Source organism: Phalacrocorax carbo, unplaced genomic scaffold, assembly GCF_963921805.1.
Source record: "Phalacrocorax carbo unplaced genomic scaffold, bPhaCar2.1 SCAFFOLD_315, whole genome shotgun sequence".
In the NCBI taxonomy this organism is placed as follows: Eukaryota; Metazoa; Chordata; class Aves; order Suliformes; family Phalacrocoracidae; genus Phalacrocorax; species Phalacrocorax carbo.
Window position 1 is genome coordinate 16,316 of NW_026990534.1, and position 14,163 is coordinate 30,478.

Sequence of the window (14,163 nt, forward strand, 5' to 3'; positions counted from 1 at the left end):
GGGCGCCCCCCGCCCCCCTTTCCTCGCCCCCCAACCTGCCCCACAGATACAGGTGAGCCACTGTGGGTCCGGCGCCCCGGGGGGCCGCCCGCCGTGGGGCAGGGGATGGGGTCAGGCGCTGGGGTTGGGAGCTGCTGTGGGGCTGGGGGGAGGTCGAGGGTGTCTCGGTGACCCCACAGCCAGCGCTGCCCCACGGCATGTGGGGCTGATAAGGTCTCATGCCCTCCCGCCTGGGTCCCCTTGGGAGTGAGGCACTCTGGGAGGGAACATGTGGGGCTGGGCCCCACGACGGCCCCCAAGTGAGCATGTGGGGTGGGGCCCATGGCACTGTGGAAAGGGGACATGTGGGGCTGGGACCCACAGCAGTCCGGGAGGGAACATGTGGGGCTGGGACCCACAGCACCCCAGAAGGAGGAACATGTGGGGCTGGGACCCACAGCACCCCAGAAGGAGGAATGTGTGGGGCTGGGACCCACAGCACCCCAGAAGGAGGAACATGTGGGGCTGGGACCCACAGCACCCCAGAAGGAGGAATGTGTGGGGCTCGGACCCACAGCACCCCAGAAGGAGGAACATGTGGGGCTGGGACCCACAGCACCCCAGAAGGAGGAATGTGTGGGGCTGGGACCCATGGCACTCCGGGAGGGAACATGTGGGGCTGGGACCCACAGCACCCCAGAAGGAGGAATGTGTGGGGCTGGGACCCATGGCACTGTGGGAAGCAATGTGTGGAGCGCCCTATGGGTCGGCGATGCTGTGGGGGCGAGGGGAGCGGGGCGTCCCACAGCGAGGGGGTTTCTATGGGGCGCCCCACAGCGAGGCGGTTTACCCCCCGCCCCTCCCCGAAGAAGCAGCTACAGCCAATCGGCTTTGGGTGGGAGGGGCCAGCGTCCGTTGCTCTGTGCACTGATTGGCCGCGGCGGTGCGGAGGGCGGAGCTTGCGCGAGGTGGTCGTTGGGGCCGGCAGGGGGCGCTGCGGGGCAGTGGGGGGCCATGAAGCAGCGCGGGTCAGTGGGGCGGGGGGGTGGTTGTGGGGCGGGGGGGACTGTGGGGCAGGGGGGTCTAGGGGGTTGGGGGGTGCTATGGGGCTGGGGGGCAGTCGCGTCCCCCGTCCGTGTCCCCCCCCACCCCGTCCGTGTCCCGTTCCCCCCCCCCCATGGAGGGCGCCCCCGGTGGGTCCCAGCCCCACATCTCCCACGCGGGGGCCGCTGTGGGTCCCCCCGGTGTCCCGTCCCTCCCCGCCCCCCCCCCCCCCCCCCCAGCCGTGTCCGGACACCCCGCGGAGGCACCGGCCGCTCCCGGGGCTGGGGTGGGGGGGTGGGGGGCTGCGGGCGGGGGCCGCGCCGGTGCCCGGTACCGGTGCCCGGGTCGGTGCCCGGTGTCAGCTCCCGGTACCGGTGCCAACCGCCGGTGTCCGTGCCCGGTTCTCGGTCCCAGCCCCCGGTGCCCCGTCCCGGTGCCGGTCCCAGCCCCCGGTGCCCCGTCCCGGTGCCCGGTCCCAGCCCCCGGTGCCCCGTCCCGGTGCCGGTCCCAGTGATCGGTGCCCCGTCCCGGTGCCCGGTCCCAGCCCCCGGTGCCCCGTCCCGGTGCCGGTCCCAGTGATCGGTGCCCCGTCCCGGTGCCGGTCCCAGCCCCCGGTGCCCCGTCCCGGTGCCGGTCCCAGCCCCCGGTGCCCCGTCCCGGCGCCGGTCCCAGTGATCGGTGCCCCGTCCCGGTGCCGGTCCCAGCCCCCGGTGCCCCGTCCCGGTGCCGGTCCCAACCCCCGGTGCCCCGTCCCGGTGCCGGTCCCAGCCCCCGGTGCCCCGTCCCGGTGCCGGTCCCAGCCCCCGGTGCCCCGTCCCGGTGCCGGTCCCAGTGATCGGTGCCCAGTCTCGGCGCTCGGTCCCAGCCCCCGCTGCCGCTCCCGGTGCTCTGTGCCCTGTCCCGGTGTCAGCCCCTGGTGCTCGGTGCCCCGTCCCGGTACTCAGTGCCCGGACCCGATGCTCCGTGCCCGGTCCCGGTCCAGCCCCCGGTGCCCAGTGCTGGTGCCCGTCGCCCCCCGGTGCCCGTTCCCCCCCCGGTATCCGTTGTCCCCTGGTGCCCCTCCGGTGCCCCCGTTGTCCGTTTCCTCCCCGGTGCCCGTTGCCCCCCCGGTACCCCCGGTGCCCCCCGGTGCCCGTTGCCCCCCGGTGCCCCTGTTGCCCCCGGTGCCCGTTGCCCCCCCGGTGCCCGTTGCCCCCCGGTGCCCCTGTTGCCCCCCCGGTGCCCGTTGCCCCCCGTTGCCCCCGGTACCCCCGGTGCCCCCCCGGTGCCCCCCGGTGCCCCCGTTGCCCCCCCGGTGCCCGTTGCCCCCGTTGCCCCCGGTGCCCGTTGCCCCCCCGGTGCCTGTTGCCCCCCGTTAACCCCCGGTGCCCGTTGCCCCCCCGGTGCCCCCCCGTTGCCCCCGGTGCCCGTTTTCCCCCCGGTGCCCGTTGCCCCCCGTTAACCCCCGGTGCCCGTTGCCCCCCCGGTGCTCCCCCGATGCCCCCGTTGCCCTCGGTGCCCGTTGCCCCCCGTTAACCCCCGGTGCCCCCGTTAACCCCCGGTGCCCGTTGCCCCCCCGGTGCCCGTTGCCCCCCCGGTGCCCCCGTTGCCCCCGGTGCCCGTTGCCCCCCCGTTGCCCCCGGTGCCCGTTGCCCCCCCGGTGCCCCCCCTGCCCCCGGTGCCCGTTGCCCCCCCGGTGCCCCCGGTGCCCGTTGCCCCCCCGGTGCCCGTTGCCCCCGTTGCCCCCGGTGCCCGTTGCCCCCCCGGTGCCCCCCCGGTGCCCGTTGCCCCCCCGGTGCCCGTTGCCCCCAGCTCCCGGGGCGGTGCCGGTGCCCGTTGCCCGGGGCGGTGCCGGTGTGCGTGTGTGTAGGGGGTTGGTGGTGCGTGTCCGTCCGTCCGTCCGGTGGCGGAGCCGGTAGCCCGGGGGCGGGGGTGTTGGTGCGGGGAGGGGGCCGGGGGGGGGGAGCGATGCGGGCGCTGAGGGCGCTGCGGCCCCGCAGGCTCCCGGCCGGGCGGGCCATGGCGGCGGCGGCGGCGGCGGCGGGATCGGGCCCCGGGGGGGGCCGGGGGCCGGTGCTGACCCTCGGGACGATGAACCCGGCCGTGCGGCGGGTGGAGTACGCGGTGCGGGGGCCCATCGTCACCCGCGCCCTCCAGCTGGAGCAGGAGCTGCGGCAGGTACCGCGCCCCCAAACCGGGGGGGGGGCGGGGAAGGGGAACCCCGGAACTCGGCACCCCCACCCTCCCCCAGACCTGCCACCCCACCCCTCGGGCACCCCGGGACCCGGCCCCCCCCACCCCCGGGCACCCCCAGACTCGCGTTTCCCACCCCTGAGCACCCCCAGACCAGGTACCCCCACTTCTGAGCACCCCGGGACACGGCACCCCCACCCCCGGGCACCCCCAGACTCGCGTTTCCCACCCCTGAGCACCCCCAGACCAGGCACCCCCACTTCTGAGCACCCCGGGACACGGCACCCCCACCCCCGGGCACCCCCAGACTCGGCACCCTACCGCCGGGCACCCCCGGACCCGGGGATCCCGCCCCTGGGCACCCCTAGACCTGCCACCCCACCCCTCGGGCACCCCCGGACCCGGCACCCCCACTTCTGAGCACCCCTGGGCACCCCCAGTCTCGGCACCCCCACTTCTGAGCACCCCCGGACACGGCACCCCCACCCCCGGGCACCCCCAGACCTGGCATCCTCCGGCTGGGTGCCCCCGTGACCGGGCACCCCCAAACCCGGCACCCCATCCCTGGGCACCCCCAGACCAGAGACCCTCTCCCCGGGCCCCCCAGACAGAAGGACCCTATGCTTGGCACCCCCAAACCCAACACCCCAAAACCCAGCACCCCCCACCCCATGGCACACCCCCCCCCAACAAGCACCCCCACCTCTGGCACCCTCAGACCCAGGGCACCCCCCCCGCTCCCCCCCCGCCCTGTCCCTTGTCACCCCCCCCAGGGAACCCCCCCCCCCCAAACTTCGGGGCACCCCAACAGAGACCTCTGCCCGTCCCCTCCACCCCCACCTGCAGGATCGGGCCCCGCTCCGGTTATCGGGGTGCAGGATCGGGCCCCGCCCCCCCCCCCCCCCGTCCCTGCACCCACCTGGGCACCTTCCCACGGCCGCCGCGGGAGCGGGACCGGGGGTGTCCCATGCGGGGGGGGTGTCCCCTGGATGTGGGGGTGCCCCCTCTGGATGTGGGGGTCCCCCAGGCCCCCTCCCCCCGCGGCGGCAGGGTGCCAGCCCGCCCCCGCCCCGGCACTCCCTGTTCCTGGCGCCGGGCCCTGGGCACCCTTGGGTGCTGCCTGGGGGGGCGGGGCCCGGCTCACTCGGGGCGTGGCATCCCCCCTCCCCCACCCCCGCACCCCCTGTGGGTGCTGCTCCCCTGCACCCCCCCCCCCCGCACCCACCCCCCCCCGCGCGTGCCCGCTCTGTGCCCCGCCCCCCCCATGGCCGGGGGGTGACAGCGGTGGCAGTGGGTGGGGGGTGCCGGGGGGGTGTTGGGGTGTCAGGGGGCTGTTGGGGTGCCAGGGGGTGCCGGGGGGGTGTTGGGGTGCCGGGGTCGGGTGTTGGGGTGGCGGGGGGTGTTGGGGTGCCGGGGGGTGCCGGGGGGTGTTGGGGTGCCGGGGTCGGGTGTTGGGGTGCCAGGGGGTGCCGGGGAGGTGTTGGGTTGCTGGGGGGGTGTTGGGGTGCCGGGGAGTGTTGGGGTGCTGGGGGGGTGTTGGGGTGCCGGGGGGTGCCGGGGGGGTGTTGGGGTGCCGGGGGGTGTTGGGGTGCCGGGGTCGGGTGTTGGGGTGCCAGGGGGTGCCGGGGAGTGTTGGGGTGCTGGGGGGGTGTTGGGGTGCCGGGGGGGTGTTGGGGTGCCGGGGGGTGCCGGGGGGTGTTGGGGTGCCGGGGGGTGTTGGGGTGCCGGGGGGTGCCGGGGGGGTGTTGGGGTGCCGGGGGGTGTTGGGGTGCCGGGGGGTGCCGGGGGGTGTTGGGGTGCCGGGGGGTGTTGGGGTGCCGGGGGGTGCCGGGGGGTGTTGGGGTGCCAGGGGGTGTTGGGGTGCCGGGGGGTGCCGGGGGGTGTTGGGGTGCCGGGGGGTGCCGGGGGGTGTTGGGGTGCCAGGGGGTGCCAGCTGCAGGCGGTGCCAGCCGAGGGCAGAGTCCGGCCTCCGGTGGAGGCGGCCAAAGTCCGGGGCTGGGGACCCGGCCGGGGGTTGGGGACACCTCCGCGGCCTCTGTCCCCAAGGTCCCCCCGTCCCAGTGTCCCCGGTGTCCCCATGCCCCCACTGTTCCCTGGGGTCTCTGTCCCCCAGCCCTCCCCGGTGTCCCCCTGCCCCCAGTGTCCCCAGTGTCCCCAGTGTCCCCGTGCCCCAGCCACCCCTCCCCACCCCAGACAGGGGACTGTGGGGTGATGCTGGGACCTGGGGTCACCTCGCTGGTGGTGCCACCCCCAGGAGGGGGGGTCTGGATCCTGACCCCTGTCCCTGTCCCCGTCCCCGACCCTGTCACCATCCCTGTCCCTGTGCCCCTCCCCCCGTCCCCATCCTCGTCCCCGTCCTTGTCCCTGTCCTTGTCCCCATCCCCATCCCTATCCCTGTCCCCCTCCCTGTCCCCCTCGCCATCCCTGTCTCCATCCCTGTCCCTGTCCCTTGTCCCTTGTCACCATCCCTGTCCCCTGTCCCCATCCCCATCCCTGTCCCCGTCCCCTGTCCCCATCCCTGTCCTCTGACCCCCATCCCCTGTCCCCGTCCCCTGTCCCCATCCCCATCCCCTGTCCCCGTCCCCTGTCCCCATCCCTGTCCTCTGACCCCCATCCCCTGTCCCCGTCCCCTGTCCCCATCCCTGTCCTCTGACCCCCATCCCCTGTCCCCGTCCCCTGTCCCCATCCCTGTCCTCTGACCCCCATCCCCTGTCCCCGTCCCCTGTCCCCATCCCCATCCCCTGTCCCCGTCCCCTGTCCCCATCCCTGTCCTCTGACCCCCATCCCCTGTCCCCGTCCCCTGTCCCCATCCCCATCCCCTGTCCCCGTCCCCTGTCCCCATCCCTGTCCTCTGACCCCCATCCCCTGTCCCCGTCCCCTGTCCCCATCCCTGTCCTCTGACCCCCATCCCCTGTCCCCGTCCCCTGTCCCCTGTCCCCGTCCCCTGTCCCCGTTCCCTGTCCCCTGTCCCTGTCCCCATCCCCTGACCCCATCCCCTGTCCCCATCCCTGTCCCCTGTCCCCGTCCCCTGTCCCCGTCCCCTGTCCCCTGTCCCCGTCCCCTGTCCCCATCCCCTGACCCCTATCCCCTGTCCCCTGTCCCCGTCCCCTGTCCCTGCAGGGCGTCCCCAAACCCTTCACCGAGGTGATCAAGGCGAACATCGGCGATGCCCACGCCATGGGGCAGAAACCCATCACCTTCCTCCGCCAGGTACCACGGGGCGGGTGACAACGGGGGGGGGACACGATGACGGGACACCCAGGTGTCCGGGCGGGGACACAGTCCTCGGGGGTGTGTGTGTGTGTGTGTGTCCCCGCAGGTGACAGCCCTGTGCCTGTACCCGGAGCTGCTGACCGAACCCTCCATCCCGGAGGACGCCAAGGATCGGGCCCGCCGGTTGCTGGCAGCCTGCGGCGGGCAGAGCGCCGGTGAGTGACCGCACCGGGACGGGACGCGACACCTCCCGGACCCCATCCCGTGTCACCTCTCAGACCCACCCCGTGTCACCTCCCGGACCCTCCCCGCCCCTCCGTGTCCCCTCTGCCAGGTGCCTACAGCGCCAGCCCCGGCATCGAGCTGGTGCGGCAGGACGTGGCACGTTTCCTCCAGCGCCGCGACGGCGTCCCCGCCAAACCCCAGGACATTTTCCTCTCCACCGGGGCCAGCGATGCCATCGTGGTACGGGGACACGAGCCATCCGTAATGTCACCCCGTCCCCGGGCTGGGTGCCACCCGCCGGCCGTTCCCACGGCGGGTGCCCACAAAGGGACCTTTGTGCCGGGGTTGGCGCCGGCCCCGGGGGCCGGGCAGTGCCAAGGTTTGGGGGTTGGCGCTGGGGACGGTGTGTCCCCGCTGTCCCCAGCGCCTCCTCGGTGGCCCCACGCCTCGGCGGGGCCCGTGCCAGCACCCTGCCCCCAGCGCGGCCGGGACGCGGCTCTTCCCGCAACGTCCCTGTCCCCAAACTGTCCCCGTCCCCACACCCTCCCCGTCCCCTCTCCGTCCCTGTCCCCTCCCTTGTCCCTGTCCCCACACTGTCACTGTCCCCAAAGTGTCCCAGTCTCCACACAGTCACCGTCCCCACACACTGTCCCCACACCGTCACTGTCCCCTCCCTGTCCCCTCGACATCCCTGTCCCCTCACACCATCCCTGTCCTTTCTTGTCCCCTCACCATTCCCATCCCCACACCGTCCCTGTCCCCTCGCCATCCCTGTCCCCTCCCTGTCCCCTCGCCGTCCCTGTCCCCACACCGTCCCTCTCCCCACACCGTCCCGGTGCCCACACTGTCCCTGTCCCCTCCCTCTCCCCTCACTGTCCCTGTCCCCTCACCGTCCTTGTCCCCACACTGTCCCTGTCCCCTCCCTGTCCCCACACCATTCCCATCCCCACACCGTCCCCCCACACTGTCCCTGTCCCCTCCCTGTCCCCACACCATTCCCATCCCCACACCGTCCCCCCACACCGTCCCTGTCCCCTCCCTGTCCCCACACCATTCCCATCCCCACACCGTCCCCGTCCCCTCCCTGTCCCCACACCGTCCCCGTCCCCTCCCTGTCCCCACACCATTCCCATCCCCACACCGTCCCCGTCCCCTCCCTGTCCCCACACCATTCCCATCCCCACACCGTCCCCCCACACTGTCCCTGTCCCCTCCCTGTCCCCACACCATTCCCATCCCCACACCGTCCCCCCACACTGTCCCTGTCCCCTCCCTGTCCCCACACCATTCCCATCCCCACACCGTCCCCCCACACCGTCCCTGTCCCCTCCCTGTCCCCACACCATTCCCATCCCCACACCGTCCCCGTCCCCTCCCTGTCCCCACACCGTCCCCGTCCCCTCCCTGTCCCCACACCGTCCCCGTCCCCTCCCTGTCCCCACACCATTCCCATCCCCACACCGTCCCCGTCCCCTCCCTGTCCCCACACCATTCCCATCCCCACACCGTCCCCCCACACTGTCCCTGTCCCCTCCCTGTCCCCACACCATTCCCATCCCCACACCGTCCCCCCACACTGTCCCTGTCCCCTCCCTGTCCCCACACCATTCCCATCCCCACACCGTCCCCCCACACCGTCCCTGTCCCCTCCCTGTCCCCACACCATTCCCATCCCCACACTGTCCCCGTCCCGTCCCTCTCCCCACACCATTCCCATCCCCACACCGTCCCCATCCCCTCCCTGTCCCCACACCATTCCCATCCCCACACCGTCCCCCCACACCGTCCCTGTCCCCTCCCTGTCCCCACACCATTCCCATCCCCACACCGTCCCCATCCCCTCCCTGTCCCCACACCATTCCCATCCCCACACTGTCCCCGTCCCCTCCCTGTCCCCACACCGCCCCCGTCCCCTCGCCGCCCCCGTGCCCACGCCGCCCCTCTCCCCTCCCCCAGAGCATCCTGAAGCTGCTGGTCTCGGGTTCGGGGGGGTCGCGCACGGGGGTGCTGATCCCCATCCCGCAGTACCCCCTCTACTCGGCGGCCATCGCCGAGCTCAGCGCCGTCCAGCTCAACTACTACCTGGACGAGGAGCACTGCTGGGCGCTGGACGTGGCCGAGCTGCGGCGGGCGCTGGCCGAGGGGCGCCGCCACTGCTGCCCCCGCGTCCTCTGCATCATCAACCCCGGCAACCCCACCGGTACCGGCCTGGGACCCCCGGCCTGGGGCTGGGACCTCTAGGCTGGGGCTGGGACCCCTAGGCTGCAGCTGGGACCCCTAGGCTGCAGCTGGGACCCCTGGGCTGGGACCTCTAGGCTGGATCTGGGACCTCTAGGCTGGGGCTGGGACCCCTAGGCTGGGACCTCTACGCTGGGGCTGGGACCCCTAGGCTGCGGCTGGGACCTCTAGGCTGGGGCTGGGACCCCTAGGCTGGGGCTGGGACCTCTAGGCTGGGGCTGGGACCCCTAGGCTGCAGCTGGGACCCCTGGGCTGGGACCTCTAGGCTGGATCTGGGACCCCTAGGCTGGGGCTGGGACCCCTAGGCTGGGGCTGGGACCCCTAGGCTGGGGCTGGGCACCTCTGGACTGGGCTGGGACTCCTGGGCTGGGCTGGGAACCCTGGACTGGGAGCTCTGGGCTGGGACCTCTGGGATGGGCTGGGAGCTCTAGGGTGGGTGTGGGACCCCTGGGCTAGGCTGGGACCTCTGGGCTGGGTCTGGGACCCATGTGCTGGGCTGGGACCCTGGGCAGGGTCTAGGACCTCTGGGCTGGGTCTGGGAGCTCTAGGCTGGGTCTGGGACCGATGGGCTGAGTCTGGGACCTCTATGCTGGGCTGGGACCCCTAGGCTGGTTGTGGGACCCCTGGGCTAGGCTGGGACTCTGGGCTGGGTCTGGGACCTCTGGTCTGGGTCTGGGATCACTGGGTTAGGCTGGGACCTCTGTGGGCTGGGTCTGGGACCTCTATGCTGGGCTGGGAGCTCTAGGCTGGTTTTGGGACCTCTAGGCTGGGGTTGGGACCCCTGGGCTGGGCCTAGGACTTTGGGACTGGGATGTGACCCCAACACTGGGTCTGAGACCCCAAGACTGGGATGGGACCCCAAGGCCGGACTGGGACCTCAAGACTTGACTGGGACCTCTAGGCTGGGGTTGGGACATTTAGGCTGGACCTAGGACTCTCAGACTGGGCTGTGACCCCAACACTGGGTCTGAGACCCCTGGGCTGGGCTGGAACCCCAGGGTTGGTGCTGGGACCCCAGTTCCCTGCTGGGACTGGGCCAAGGACTGGCACTACCAGGGCTGGGGCTGGGACCCCTGGGCTGGGCCGGGCCTAGGACTCTGGGACTGGCCTGTGACCCCTACACTGGGGCTGAGACCCCAAGTCTGGACTGGGCCCCTGGGGCTGGACTGGGTCCCTGTAGTTGGAGTGAGACCCACAAACTGCACTGGGACACCCGCAACTGGACTGGGACCCCTAAACTGGGCTGGGACCCTCTGGCTGGACTGGGACCCCTGGGCTGGGCCCCTAAGGCTGGACTGGGCCCCTGAGGCTGGACTGGGACCTCCAAGACTGGGCTGGGACCCCTGGGCTGGGCTGGGACCCCTGGGCTGGGCCCCTAAGGTTGGACTGGGACCCTGAGGCTGGACTGGGACCTCCAAGACTGGGCTGGGACCCCTGGGCTGGGCTGGGACCGCTGGGCCGGGCCCCTAAGGTTGGACTGGGACCCTGAGGCTGGACTGGGACCTCCAAGACTGGGCTGGGACCCCTGGGCTGGGCTGGGACCGCTGGGCCGGGCCCCTAAGGTTGGACTGGGACCCTGAGGCTGGACTGGGACCTCCAAGACTGGGCTGGGACCCCTGGGCTGGGCTGGGACCGCTGGGCCGGGCCCCTAAGGTTGGACTGGGACCCTGAGGCTGGACTGGGACCTCCAAGACTGGGCTGGGACCCCTGGGCTGGGCTGGGACCACGGGGCCGGGCCCCTAAGGCTGGACTGGGACCCTGAGGCCGGACTGGGACCTCCAAGACTGGGCTGGGACCCCTGGGCTGGGCTGGGACCGCTGGGCTGGGCCCCTAAGCTGGACTGGGACCCTGTGGCTGGACTGGGACCCTGTGGCTGGACTGGGACCTCCAAGACTGGGCTGGGACCCCTGGGCTGGGCTGGGACCCCTGGGCTGGGCCCCTAAGGCTGGACTGGGACCCTGAGGCTGGACTGGGACCTCCAAGACTGGGCTGGGACCCTAAGACAGGAGCTGGGACCCTGGGGTTGGTGCTGGGAACCCAGTTCCCTGCTGGGACTGGGACCGGGACTGGCACCACCAGGGCTGGGGTTGAGACCCCCAGGGCTCTACTAGTGCTGAGACCCCCAAAACCCAGCCGGTGCCGGGTCTGGGTGCCCCCCGAAACCCACCCGGCGCCGCCCCGCCCAGGCCAGGTGCAGAGCCGGCAGTGCATCGAGGACGTCATCAAGTTCGCCTTTGAGGAGAAACTCTTCCTCATGGCCGACGAGGTGAGCGGGACCCGCCGGGGTGCCCCCACCCCCCCCATCCCCGGGGTGGGGGGACCCTGGGGTGACGTTGTGGCGTCAATCAAGGTGTACCAGGACAACATCTACGCCGAGGGCTCGGCCTTCCACTCCTTCAAGAAGGTGCTGTTCGAGATGGGGCCGCCCTACTCGGAGGCGGTGGAGCTGGCCTCCTTCCACTCCGTCTCCAAGGGCTTCATGGGCGAGTGAGTCCCGCTGTGGGTGCCATGGGTGGGGAGGTGGGGGCCCACCGCCCCCTGGGTGCCATGGGTGGGGAGGTGGGGGCCCACCGCCCCATGGGTGCCATGGGTGGGGAGGTGGGGGCCCACCGCCCCCTGGGTGCCATGGGTGGGGAGGTGGGGGCCCACCGCCCCCTGGGTGCCATGGGTGGGGAGGTGGGGGCCCACCGCCCCCTGGGTGCCATGGGTGGGGAGGTGGGGGCCCACCACCCCGTGGGTGCCATGGGTGGGAAGGTGGGGATCCACCGCCCCGTGGGTGCCATGGGTGGGGAGGTGGGGGCCCACCGCCCCCTGGGTGCCATGGGTGGGGAGGTGGGGGCCCACCGCCCCGTGGGTGCCATGGGTGGGGAGGTGGGGGCCCACCGCCCCGTGGGTGCCATGGGTGGGGAGGTGGGGGCCCACCACCCCGTGGGTGCCATGGGTGGGGAGGTGGGGGCCCACCGCCCCCTGGGTGCCGTGCCTGGTGATGGCAGCACCCATGGGTGCCCCGCGGCAGGTGCGGGTTCCGCAGCGGGTACGTGGAGGTGGTGAACATGGATCCCGAGGTGCAGCAGCAGCTGGCCAAACTGGTGTCGGTGCGGCTCTGCCCCCCCGTCCCCGGGCAGATCCTCCTGGACGCCGTCGTGGCCCCCCCCCAGCCCGGAGAGCCGTCCTATGAGCTGTTCATGGCGGTACGGGGGGGTGCGGGGGGATGGGGGGGATGGGGGTGGGATGGGGATGGGGATGGGATGGGGATGGGATGGGGATGGGATGGGGATGGGGATGGGGATGGGATGGGATGGGGATGGGGATGGGGATGGGGATGGGGATGGGGATGGGGATGGGGATGGGGATGGGATGGGGATGGGGATGGGGATGGGGATGGGGATGGGGATGGGATGGGGATGGGGATGGGGATGGGGATGGGGATGGGGATGGGGAGGGGATGGGGATGGGATGGGGATGGGATGGGGATGGGGATGGGGATGGGGAGGGGATGGGGATGGGATGGGGATGGGGATGGGATGGGGATGGGGATGGGGATGGGGATGGGGATGGGGATGGGATGGGGATGGGATGGGGATGGGGATGGGGATGGGATGGGGATGGGGATGGGGATGGGGATGGGGATGGGGATGGGATGGGGATGGGGATGGGGATGGGGATGGGGATGGGGATGGGGATGGGGATGGGGATGGGATGGGGATGGGGATGGGATGGGGATGGGGATGGGGATGGGATGGGGATGGGATGGGGATGGATGGGATGGGGATGGGGATGGGGATGGGGATGGGATGGATGGGATGGGGATGGGGATGGGGATGGGGATGGGGATGGGGATGGGGATGGGGATGGGGATGGGGATGGGATGGGGATGGGGATGGGATGGGGATGGGATGGGGATGGGGATGGGGATGGGGATGGGGATGGGGATGGGGATGGGAGGGATGGGGATGGGATGGGGATGGGGATGGGGATGGGATGGGGATGGGGATGGGGATGGGATGGGATGGGGATGGGGATGGGATGGGGATGGGATGGGGATGGGGATGGGGATGGGATGGGATGGGGATGGGGATGGGGATGGGATGGGGATGGGGATGGGGATGGGATGGGGATGGGGATGGGGATGGGATGGGGATGGATGGGGATGGGGATGGGATGGGGATGGGATGGGGATGGGGGGATGGGGATGGGGTGGGGATGGGGATGGGGATGGGGATGGGGATGGGATGGGATGGGGATGGGGATGGGATGGGGATGGGGGATGGGGATGGGGATGGATGGGATGGGGATGGGGATGGGGATGGGGATGGGGATGGGATGGGGATGGGGATGGGGATGGGGATGGGATGGGGATGGGGATGGGGATGGGGATGGGGATGGGGATGGGATGGGGATGGGGATGGGGATGGGATGGGGGGATGGGGATGGGGAGGGATGGGGATGGGGATGGGGATGGGGATGGGGATGGGATGGGGATGGGTGGGGATGGGGATGGGGATGGGGATGGGGATGGGGGATGGGATGGGGATGGGAGGGGATGGGGATGGGATGGGGATGGGGATGGGGATGGGATGGGGATGGGATGGGATGGGATGGGGATGGGGATGGGGATGGGATGGGGTTGGGATGGGGATGGGTGATGGGGATGGGGATGGGGATGGGGTTGGGGATGGGGATGGGGGATGGGATGGGGATGGGGATGGGGATGGGATGGGGATGGGGATGGGGATGGGGATGGGGATGGGGATGGGGATGGGGATGGGTGGGGATGGGGATGGGGTGGGGATGGGGATGGGATGGGGATGGGATGGGGATGGGGATGGGGATGGGGTTGGGGATGGGGTGGGGATGGGGTGGGGTTGGGGATGGGGATGGGGATGGGGATGGGGATGGGGATGGGGATGGGGTTGGGATGGGGTTGGGGATGGGGATGGGGTGGGGATGGGGTGGGGATGGGGTTGGGATGGATGGGATGGGTTGGGGATGGGATGGGTTGGGGATGGGGATGGGGTTGGGGATGGGGATGGGGATGGGGATGGGGATGGGGTGGGATGGGGATGGGGATGGGATGGGGATGGATGGGTGGGGATGGGGATGGGGTTGGGGATGGATGGGTGGGATGGGATGGGGATGGGGGTGGGGATGGGGATGGGGATGGGGATGGGTTGGGGATGGGGATGGGGATGGGGATGGGATGGGGATGGGGATGGGGATGGGGATGGGGATGGGGATGGGGATGGGGATGGGATGGGATGGATGGGGATGGGATGACATAGGATGGGGATG

The 14,163-nt window shown here is 71.9% G+C and overlaps 1 protein-coding gene across 1 annotated transcript; it reads left to right on the forward strand.

Moving 5' to 3' along the window:
- Positions 1 to 978: 978 nt before the first annotated feature.
- Positions 979 to 12,072, forward strand: LOC135311437 (alanine aminotransferase 2-like; the record flags this gene model as incomplete). The annotated part of the gene is made up of 9 exons (XM_064440573.1): positions 979 to 1,007; positions 3,003 to 3,180; positions 6,316 to 6,405; positions 6,515 to 6,623; positions 6,743 to 6,873; positions 8,590 to 8,833; positions 11,058 to 11,137; positions 11,222 to 11,358; positions 11,888 to 12,072. Coding segments are annotated over exons 1-9 (1,168 nt in total), but the record flags the coding sequence as incomplete, so codon positions are not given.
- Between the last annotated feature and the right edge of the window lie 2,091 nt (positions 12,073 to 14,163).